Source organism: Amphiura filiformis, chromosome 3, assembly GCF_039555335.1.
Source record: "Amphiura filiformis chromosome 3, Afil_fr2py, whole genome shotgun sequence".
Taxonomy (NCBI): domain Eukaryota; kingdom Metazoa; phylum Echinodermata; class Ophiuroidea; order Amphilepidida; family Amphiuridae; genus Amphiura; species Amphiura filiformis.
The window spans coordinates 16,533,711-16,545,447 of record NC_092630.1 but is presented as its reverse complement, the minus strand read 5'-3'; the positions used below and the strand labels follow the sequence as shown (position 1 = coordinate 16,545,447).

Here is an 11,737-nt window from a genome sequence, read left to right as displayed (position 1 = left end):
AAAATTTGATATTTTTCACATTTTTGATATATAACAGTCCTCGAAGTAAATTTTATAAATCTAATGACATATTCTTAAAGTGTATGTAGCTGGAAGGAAAAGCCGACGATCAATTGAAAATGTTGACCTTTCATATTGAAGATATGGATTTTTTCCCAAAAGATCTAATATTTTTGGGTGTTTTGGGGAAAAAAATCCATATCTTCAAATGTAAAGGTCAAATTTTTCAGATTTATAAAGTTTACTTGAGTACTGTTAAATATCAAAAATATCAATTTTAATCATTTGCCATAAAATGTGTATTACATTGCTAATTTCAAAAAATCAAAATTATTTGATATCAGAAGGACATTCTTCGTATTCAGAATGCAATTCGATATCCCCGATGTGCTCTAATGTCCCGCAATAAATACTGTCCAAACGTTCATACCCCACCCCTTAAATAATATTATTCTGGCTGCATTTTGGTCATAAAATATTTTGTGATTGAGGATAAAACCCACACTCCCCCTGTGGAAGATTTAGTTCAAGTCTTCTGCAGAGGGAGTGGGTTTCAAATAGAATAGACAATTGGGTAACTTACATTTGAAATACCTTTTTTTCCTTTCTGGCGCATTTAGCCTCAATAGGCTATTTACACCAATTTGAAATACTCCAGTTGTGTGAGATATTGGTAAAGACATATCCAGGGGGAGTATAGGATTCAAAAGTAATAACCCTAGCCAATTCCATTTGAAAAACAAACAAAGAGTAGGATGAACAAATAAAAGAAACCAGTAAGTGCTCATTAAAGAGGCTGCAATCTCAACTGCTACAGAATACAATTTAAAATATTGATATAGACTTGTCATCTTTTGCTGATGATACAGGCTTTTCAAACATACAAAAATGCGGCAGACATTCTGTGTCATTTTTTAACACAGAAAAAAGCCTAGCATCTATTTTGATGCTCACTAACATAAAATTCCAAAGGCTATTTTGCATAACAAAAGGTTAGTTTCCGATAGATGTATAAGTTTTGTGTGGCATGGAAATTGGTTATTTGTGCATTTGTGTATAAATGATGTCATGATGAGAAAATGATGAGCTTTATTCTGATACCAAAGTCTCAGTTTTCAAGTAAAATGGGGGATGAGGCGTTCAATTGGTCGCATCCCTTTGATAAAGGTTGTATTTCAAATTGGGTAGGTGTTTTTATAGAATTTAAAAAAATACAAAAACAATTAGCATGAAAATTGACATTACACATATTGCAGATTCAAACATAAGAATTCATAACACAATACTTAAAGAATTGTTTCTGGATAATTTTCTTTCTTTACAACATACAACAATCAGATATACATTATTATCATTTAAACTTAAATATACATATTAAAATATATACCTTCAATTGAATTAAAAACAAGAAATAATAAGAAATAATAAGCAAAATGAACATGAAATGATTCTAGAAACAATAAATTAATCCATTTGTATGTAGCCACTATACATATATATTTGACTAATTAACACAAGTTAGAGGTTTAATAGTCAGATATTAAGCCTGGAAATGTGTACATACCTGGATACAGTGAAGCATAGCCATATAATGGGCTATTCCAGTTGATATCCACACACCCCCTATGGAAGACATGACCTTGATCTTCCACACAAGAAGTGTGAATTTCAAATGGGTGTTACCTAAATGGGTGACTCCATTTGAAATCTACACCCCCTGTGTGGGAGATTAACCCTAACCCAACTAAAGCTCACTATTAAAACCACTCTGCGTGCATGCATTCCACGGGACTTGATGACGCAATCAGACCAAGTCATATATACCCAGGGAATCGTTGGCTGGGCCAACGTCACCTGTGTAGCTACATGCTGGGGATCTTCTGCATGGCATGCAAGGGGTCCGAGGTTCGAATCCCGGGGGTGCCAAGTGACTTTCTTCTTCATCTTCTCTCCTTTTTCGCTCCTTCTTTCCCTTCCGATAGCTCAAAAACCACGGGTAGGGTTAGGGTTAAGGTCATGTCTACCATAGGGGGTGTATGGATTTCAACTGGATTAGCCCATCAAAAATTTGCTGTCGTAGTGCACGTTAGAATATGACAGTTGCTAGGTAAACTGGATCATGCTTTCTTTGTTACGAACCACTGATCGAAATGATCACAACACAAAGCCTATGGCATATCAAAATTCGGAAATATTGAACTCCCTCATTCCAGAAAATTGCAAAACCTATTTCCAAATAAAATATGTTTATAAGAAATTGATCAAATTTTGCAAAAATTACCGAGCAATACTTTTCAACCAGTGTCTATTTCTATACTTTACACTTAAATAGTGTAGGAGGCAGAAAAATATGTTTATATCACCAATAACAAGTCCCTGATGCTATAAAAATCTTGACTGTTTTGGAGCAAGTGGGGAGGTGAGGCTGTGGATCACTACCCAGTAAACACAAAACATTTGACAGACAACGTTTAAATGTCGCGTTATATAAAAGCTATAAAAACGTTTAAATAACATCCAAAAAACATTTTTGAAAACTTGTTGAAAACGTTTTAAACAAAATGTTATTTAAGTGTTGAGAAAATATTTTTCAAAAATGTTTACCCAAATGTTTTACAATAACGTTTTAAAAACGTTTTCATGACCTTTATATAACCCGACATTAAAATGTTATTAAAACTTTTTGAATAAACGTTTTAAGAACATTTTTGTGTTTGCTGGGTAAGTACCTCTTTAATAAAGGAATAAAATTTGTACCCCATTTTAGGATTCTCTCACCCTTGATAATAAAAACCCATCACAGTAACAATAATTTTTTTAAAGTGCGGGAATCTGCCAAAAGATGCAATCCAAAAATAAACCTACATGTATACAGAAATACTATTCTGTTCAAGCCAAGGAAATAGTTCTGCAATTTTCTGGCATTGGGAGTAGTTAAGGGGGTACTACACCCCTGGACAATTTTGTGCCTATTTTTTTCATTTTTCTCAAAAATTATAGCGCATTGGTGACAAGTAAGATATGCATATTATAGGGGCAAGGACTACAACTACTGCACTGAAAATTCAGCAACTCAAGGCAAGTAGTTATTGATTTATTGATCAAATATTGGTTTTCCCTCATTTTTGACTGTAACTCCACAACTGTTGTCTGTGTTGAAATAACATTTCCAGTGCAGTAGTTGTAGTCCTTGCCCCTATAATATACATATCTTACTTGTCACCAATGCACTATAATTTTTGAGAAAAATGCAAAAATAGGCACACAATTGACCAGGGGTGTAGTACCCCCTTAAAGAAATTGCAATACATTGGTATGTGCATGTACGTACAACCTGCACATGCATTCTCACTCATATCGTGTAACAGAGCATGTGACTTGCATTATATTCTCATATTGACTGTTCAGCATGTACTTACATTTCATACCAATTATGTTTTTAAACATAATTGGTAAACATAATTGGTAATTATTGTTTTTAAACATAATGCAGATATTTAAAAATATCTGCATTTGAATAATATGCACACTTTCTATTATATTAGTAATTTTATTGAAGTTTTAATAATTTCCAGGGCTCCTATATATCATGTGCTTTGCAATGAAAGAGCTACCCTGATGGTAGTCCTTTATATTCATAAATATAATGTACTCATTAATAACTGGTTAAGTGAATTTTCATAGAAATGATACCAGTTCAATCGTTCACAAAGACGTCCATGTCTGTATCAATCAACCTGTAAAAACCACCAGCATTAATCTCAATCTCAAGAGCTTGCCTTACCATATTGGGTATAAGATACTGACAGCCAACTAGGCTCCTGGAGCACAACAATTCAATGTTCACTATCGTCACTGGGCAGACAAAACCTCCCAGGGGTCCATTTAACTAAACTTTTAACCCTTCGTAACTCAATTAATCGTTCGTAAAGTTATGAATACCCAATACTAAATGTAACTTTACGAAGGGTCCCTGTAGTAAATCCCTATTACTTCCGAAGGGTACTGTTTGCAAGTAAGTTTAGCGAAATGGAACTTACGACTTTTCGTAAGTTACGAAAGATTTCGAGACTTACAAAGCTTCGTTAAGTTTAGTGAAATGGACCCCAGGTGTCATTGGCCCCTGAATATGTTTAAAGCAAAACCTCCTACTGTATGGCCCACACACTATCGATAATGGTGTTGGTATTGGCAAAAATTATATTGTAAACCTGGAAGTGAACTGGAACTCATTGATCTTAAGTTCATAGTTTGTCATTTCGGAATGATTTTTAAGCTGACCAAACCATTTTTCTGGGAATTATCATTGTAAAAGTGACCGTAATAAACACTCCCTTTTTGAAAATGTCACGCCCAGGAGGGCGTTCTATTAGAGGATATACAGTATGATAATCTTTTGGCAGTTTTGTTTTAAACATGTTCAAGGGCCACAAGTACAACTGGGATGTTTTTCTGCCCAACGACGTTATACACTATTGTCTCTCCATATACATTGTATAGTCATGTAGATTTTTAAGAAGCTACCACATATAGAAATGAAGTTACAAGAATTGAGGCAGAAGTTTTTGGAATGACTTTCAACATATTTACCAATATTTTACAGATTTTGTGATGGTTCAAAGAGTTGTCACATTTGATTGTCATTATAGCTATAAAAGTTGGAACTATACCTTCCTCAAGGCAGTACATAAAGTAAAAGTAAAATCAAATTTTGTGATTTTCTCAAAAACTGCTCAATTTTGCAGGAATCTGTTATGCTAGTTGGATTCCTTGCATTTGTCATCATTACATTTCGAGATATAATAATCGAGGAAGGCATGTGGACTATTAGTAGTCACAATGAGATGCAGTACATAGTTATGTCTTATCTTGATGCAAGTACTCTAAAAGTTTGCCAGTTTTGAGCTGACTTCGCTTGCTTTAAATTTGTGATTTTGGAATTTTGTACATGTACATAGACCTTGTGCATAAAAAGAACATATTTGTGCACTTTTATTTTCACGGTAGCTGTGTTGAATGCAAAAATTAATGGGCCACAAAATTGTCCACTTTTACACAGGGGTGCAATTCAAAGCTTGTGAAAAATTCTGAAAGTGGTAGAAAATCCTGAAAAACAGTGTGAAATTGGGTTAAAATACCCCCCAAAAGGGTGAAAATCAATACAATTGCGTAAATTTTGGGCACAAAAATCATCAAATCAAGAAAAATACTGAAGAATCACATCCCTGTTTTGCAGTACATCACTTTGCACACATTCTCTGATAAGCATACATTACAATTAACTACCAAACAACAAAGATAAAAAACCAGCAATGGTAGGACAAAGGCAGTACAAGCACATTAAGGAGCTTGAAATTCTTGGAAGCACTAAGCAGCAGATAACAGTATTAAAGTAGTAATTTCTTTTAGATGTTGGTCTGCCCACTGTGAATGGCAGTATCACAAGGGTAAAAACCCACAACACACAACAATATGAAACAAAATGAATAATTTTATAAAATCTAGATTCCAACTTATGTGGAAAATAAGGATGATTTCCCATTATCAACTAAGAAATTGTGGCTCTGAAAAGAGCATTTTATGGTGTGTTACTTTGTTACCTGCTCCTGCTTCCTGTATCAGCACACCCCCTTTTCTTATAAATGCTATTGTGGAATGTAGTCCCAAAAATAATACTCAAATTACAGATATTAATACAGTTGACCGCACCTATACCTTGATCAGCTCAAAATCGGCTAGACTTCTCCGTAGTCCACTTGCCAATTGTGCATACTCTGGCTATTACATTTAAGCTTAAAACTCTGATTTAATTATTTGTGCACAATTGATAGATTTTCACATCTGATCTTTTCAGTCACCGTACTCCCTCTGTTTGTTAGCTTCCCAAGTGGACTACTGACTTTGGATTGCAGTTTACATTTTTAGCACGGGACTCTATAGAGAGTTAGGCCAATTTCTGGCCTAACTAAAATTGGTCATGATGTAATGCATCTTTAAATGAATCTGGCTTGTGATTGGTCGCCCAGATCTCGTTATTGTTTAAATCCTCCCGACACGTACCATTGCCATTAACTATACATGGTACACCACTATCTATGGAATGCGGCGCTTTTGTGCTGGCGCGAAAGTTGGTATTAACCACCACATGCTTAGGCTTGTGGTTAGATTTGATTGATAAACAAGTATGATTGACAGTGTGTTTTAGAGAACGAAGTCCCGGGTAAAGTTCTGCTTAAAAGTGAAAGTCCATAGTCGATTTTTAACTTGGATAATAAACTGGCAGATTCTAAAATTAGAATTGTTCAGTATTATAGTGCCATTATAGTTATGCCATTATGAGATGTTGCATTCAATAATATAATCCTCATGTATACTTTACTTTTACTGTCACAAATATAATTATATAAACTTTTTCATAACCATTTTATACTAGTATTTTGATGTAATAAATATCAGTATAATTTCGAGTTCAACTGAATGCGTTCATCATGATTAATAACATATTTTTATTTACTATGGCATAGTCTAAAAATCGGCAGGCCTTATAACATCGTGGATTAATATCAAAAAATTTATTTTGTGAACAGTCTTGTGACATCTTGCCAGAAGCATCATGAATTATTAATTCAAGTCCTATACTCTGTCTACATTCTTTAACACACAAAATATAGACCAGGCAGGTCAACTAATAGCACTCTTAATGTGGGTCTACTTTTCGGCGTAGTGGTAAAAGCCTGATATTTCCCGCCTATTAAGAGCTGATCAAACTATAGTATTAGATATATAAGGCGAGCGGTTTGGAATAAAAGCTCGTAAAATCTGATGATGGCCCTCAATTTTCAGACCTATGGGTCTGAAAGTCACTTGAAAATATTTTACCCATTTCTAACACTCCTTATACAGTGGGAGTATGCCATTCAAAATAAATAACCTTATCCAATTCAATTGGAGAAACAAACTCCCTCTGTGGATGACTTTTCTTAAAATCTTCGACAGGGGTATAGGAGATTTCAATTGTAATAACCCTATTATACCAAGTAAGCCATTCATGCCTCCTTTTTAAAAGTCCAGATGTGGAACATTATTATTTATCTTGACCTAATGGGCCTTTACACACAACTCCAAATATGTAAATATTTTAGAAGAAATAAAGAGAGAAAATTAAAATGATGTAAGGGAGAGGGAGGGAATTTATAAAGAGAGAGAATTCAAATGATATAAGGGAGAGGGAGAGAAAAATATTTGAAAGAAAAAGAAACACATAAACTAAAGAGCCAGATTTGATTGTCATACTCTACTGATGAGTACAAGGTGTCCAAACAATATTATATTTCAAGGCCCTAAAATTTCACAAGGTTAATAATAGGAGACATACTTTTTTTCACTGGTATTAAAATCTTCTATTTTGATGAGGGAAAGTGTGGATGAGGCTACAAATCTTTAAGTGTGACCAAAATAATTGATTATCGAAACCCAATCAGCAGCTGCGCATACCAGGACATTTTTGAGGTTTCAATTTTCACGTTATTCACATTTATTTTCAGCACTGTGAATTAAAACCTCACAAAAATATTTGGGTCCCATGGCCTAATGGGTAAAACTTGCAAAACTGTGAAAACCACAAGAAATGAATCATAATGATCATTATCATCAGTCCACTGCCGGGCACAAGTTTCTTCCCACTGCTGCCGTATTGGGCCATTGATAAAACTAGGTCTGGCTGTAGAATTCGATCACAATCACTCAAAAGGTGCTGAATATACTGCAAAAACAGTTCAGGTTTCCTCCTCTTCCCGTGTACCCGTGTAGTGGAACATAATAGGGCCTACAGTTTACACATTCATTCACAGGATCATTGCTAGGCAGATGAAGTAAATGGCCCAGGAATTTTAGTTGATGGCCCCTAACTTGAATGACCTCGAGAAATTGTGACCCGTTCTGACAAAACCAGTAACAAGTAGCATTTTTGACATTTCATGATTTGAATAAAAACAATAAGCTTTAAAATGAGACCAAAATTATATACATAGCATTTTTAAAGATATGGATAATTTTGCAAATTATATCTTGATATTTGTGCCAAATTGCTATTCTGAGTAATAGGCCAATTAGTTTCCTGCCTTACAAAGGCTTGGATAGGGATTATCATAGTTCAACTGTTAATTATTGATTAAATACACCTCTTTCTAATAAGTACTTTCAAGGATTTGAAAGTCCACTTAGTCCCACAGTCAAATATCATGAAATTAAGAAATCCGAAATTTGATTTTTTTTTACGAGAATGTCATCTTTAAAGGCCTACAACTCAAAAACATGTCTAGCGACTTGTTCCGGGTTTTGTTGGAGCTGGTCACAAATAATAACAGCATATTTTGCTATACAGTGTTCACCATACAAAGACTTCAAAAACTTGGTTCTTTAAAACCAAATCTATTAACACATGTTGGCAAAATTTTGATTGTACAAAATATCAAAATAAAAGCATTTTTAATATTACACTAAACACTGTTATGGACTAGCTAACTGTCAGACAATTCTGTTACTGCATAATGTATATCTATCTATATCGGATAAAGTTCTCTGTCGTGCTTTACTGTCGTCTTTTTTAGGACTCCCCTCTAGGAGGCGCTTTGTAGGCCTATGTGGTGAAGTCGGCATTTCTATAAGATTAACGGTACTGTCTGACATTGACATGCCCACCTCAGGGATCACAGTTCCTGATGCTCCAACCCCTGTGTAGCTGTGTGACCTGGTGTGGTACGCTCGTGGCGGCTTAGGAAAATCTGATGAGGTTGTAGATGTAGCACTGGGTGTATGTGGGGGTTTGCTCTGGGGTTCATCAAATAGATGAGCTTCTTTGGCATATTTCATTCCTTTGCCAAGGAGTACAATACTGTTAAGAACTTTGATTGCAGTAAGACTGTAATTGGGAAAAAAATAAAAAATTATTACAAACTATATCAACATCAAATTCGTTGAATCTTTCACAAGTACACCCCTACACTCTCACACAGCCATACCTGTCTGTGTCAGCAATTGCGGACCTTCACTGAATTGCTGTTAAAACAAGGACGTCTGAAGTTATGTTTAATTGCCAAACCGAGGACTAAAATATATTTGGCACACAATTGCGCCATACTGCAGAGGTCTGCAAACCAAGGACAGTGCTCGTTTGCAGGTAGGTCCACAGTTTAAATGTGAAAAGTCTGGCATGTATCCTCATTTGCAGGAAAACACTGACGCTCACATGCAACTACCAACACACCTCCACATACAATATCACAACACATACTGTTTAGATAGAAAGTTTGCTTATCAAATACAGTGTAGAGACATACTAGGAAAAATGATCATGTCAATTGACAATAACTGATAACAAGTAAACGAAATTGAATTTCTGCTTGACAAACCAAGTCAATTTTTACTTGCTACAATGTTTTGTCCTTTACATCGGAGGACTTCGTCAGGTAAGACTGATATGGTCATCTGATCCACTTTCCAAGGAAACTAGTGGTGTTCCTTAGTCTCTCTTCCAATCTTTAAATGTGGATCGTATATGTGGCGCAAGATATATGTGCCCTCTTCTCTGTTTGAGGTCTTGTTCACCCTTTACTTATCTCCATGGCTTCAAGAACTTTTTGTCAAGCAATTATGCCATTTTGTTTATTCAATGGAGTACAAGTAAGTTTTCAATATTCATGTCCTTTCAAATAATACATTTTGTACTTACCAAATATAGACTAAAATGACTAAAACAACACCAGCAACACCATGAAGATTTACTGATTGGCTGACGATGCGATATACCTGAAACCAAAAAAGTACTAATGAGACTTTGCAGCAATCCTTAAGGGATCGGATGGATAGTGACGTTTTCACATATTATTTTGTGAGACCTGAGAGCACAGACACATTCAAAGCAGGCCTTATATTAAGTATGCCTGGACCAGGAGCTAAAATGAGCTCCTGGTCCCAAATATGGCTCCTGGTCCTATAGTTTGTAGTGTAAAATATTGGATACACCAGGAGCCAAAACTGGGTAACCATGGGGTAAAAAAAGCCTGGGTGCCTGGTTAATATAAGCCTTGATTCAAAGTGGACAGACCAGGATCTGATAATTGTATTTTCTGTTAAAGGTATGTGCTTCCATGAATTTCTAGGTCCTTAATGAGCTTGTACTGCCATTGTCCTGCCCTTTCTGTTGTTTGGTAGTTAACTTTAATGTATGCTTATCAGAAAATGTGTGCATTCCTTGTATTCAGAATGCAATTTGGTGTGTCTGATGTGATCGCAGGTCCCACAAAAAATACTGTGCAAAGGTGGGTGACGGAACCCTTAAGAATATCAATTTTGATATTCACAAGCATATCACTGGGTCATTCCATTTGGAATCTACCTACCTCTGTGGAAGATTTTACAAAGTCTTCCACAGAGGGAGTATATTTTTCAAATGGAATTGGCTAAGGTTAATTATTTTGAAACCCATACTCCCCCTGTTTTTAATTAAATGGCTTTAGATATCTTCCACAACTGGAGTGAGTATTTTAAATGGACCATATCCAATTGTCTATTCATTTGAAACCCTTTAATCCCTCTGTGGAAGACTTGAGCTAAATCTTAATAAAGAAGGGGAGTGTGGACTTAAAATGGAACAGCCCGTTGTATCATATGTCCCAATTAAAAACCAACAGGTATTGTAAAAGAATTCTGAATCTGATCAGGTATGACTATTTTATATAATTTTTTTTTACCATTGCTCAGATGATCATAATATTATGGCTTCATCATTGTTTCGAAATTTTCAGGATTTGATCAACTTTGTGCTCAGTGGACGAAAGGTCTGTATATTAGCCCTAACGCCCCAGTTGCTTTTTGGCAAGGGGAAGGAAAGAATGAAGGAAGAAAGAATCAAGAAGAAGAGAACTCTCAGGTGCGGTTTTGAACCCCCAACCCCTCGGGTGCCACGCCCGTGCACGGGCCTATTGTCGCCATATGACTGTTCGCAATCACATCACATCACATGGGATATCTGCTTGTGCCTACGCTTTCAGAATTGAGGTTTGGTACGGTTAGGATTAATAGTATTGTATGTACTTACCAGACATGCAAGAGGTAGTGGAATGAAGCCCATTCTTCTTGATACAATATCTGAGTGATCAGAAAAGGCCTGAAAAAAAGAAGCCAAGAGTAATTTAGAAGTTTTAGAAACAAAAATAAATTGACCAGAGCACCTGTAGAACCTGAGAACCTGAAAACATATCCAGTAGCGTAGCCAGGGGGAAAGGGGGGAAGCTGCCCCTGTGAGAAGTCTTGCCCCCTTTAAGATTTTAGGTCTTTTTTTAACTGTTTAGCCTATTTTTTTACTATTTTCGTCAAAGTTTCCTCCTTTGCCCCCTCTGAAAAAGTGCTATCCATACACACCCCACCCCCACACCCTATCCATGCACATATTCAGGCAGAATTTGGACTAAACACCTCAAAAGAAATAAGTCCCCCTCTGAATATGTCGTCATAACATCGTAAGGTTTCATTTTGTACCAACAAAACTAACTTTGAAATAATTATATGACTGTTTACTAAGTGCTGTGTGAAAATGAGAGATTTCCATGACTTCAGGGCTGAATGAGCCTAAATTGAAGGCAAAACTGCCCTTTTCAAAAGTCACAAAGTAGGCCTATGCTTGTCACAAAAGTTGATTCATGGCTTGTTACTAATGGAAAACCCCATGTGTTTGAGT

General features: G+C 35.7%; 1 protein-coding gene across 2 annotated transcripts in view; it reads right to left on the bottom strand.

The window, feature by feature from the left end:
• Positions 1-6,507: 6,507 nt before the first annotated feature.
• Positions 6,508-11,737, bottom strand: part of LOC140148121 (transmembrane anterior posterior transformation protein 1 homolog) — a 53,448-nt gene continuing 48,218 nt past the window's right edge. For both annotated transcript variants that reach the window (XM_072169977.1, XM_072169976.1), the window contains exons 11-13: positions 11,099-11,167; positions 9,731-9,807; positions 6,508-8,920 (exon numbers count right to left, since the gene is read on the bottom strand). In XM_072169977.1, coding sequence (XP_072026078.1) covers positions 8,527-8,920; positions 9,731-9,807; positions 11,099-11,167 — 540 coding nt within the window. In that variant the 3' untranslated portion in view covers positions 6,508-8,526. The remainder of the gene's footprint in view (positions 8,921-9,730; positions 9,808-11,098; positions 11,168-11,737) is intronic.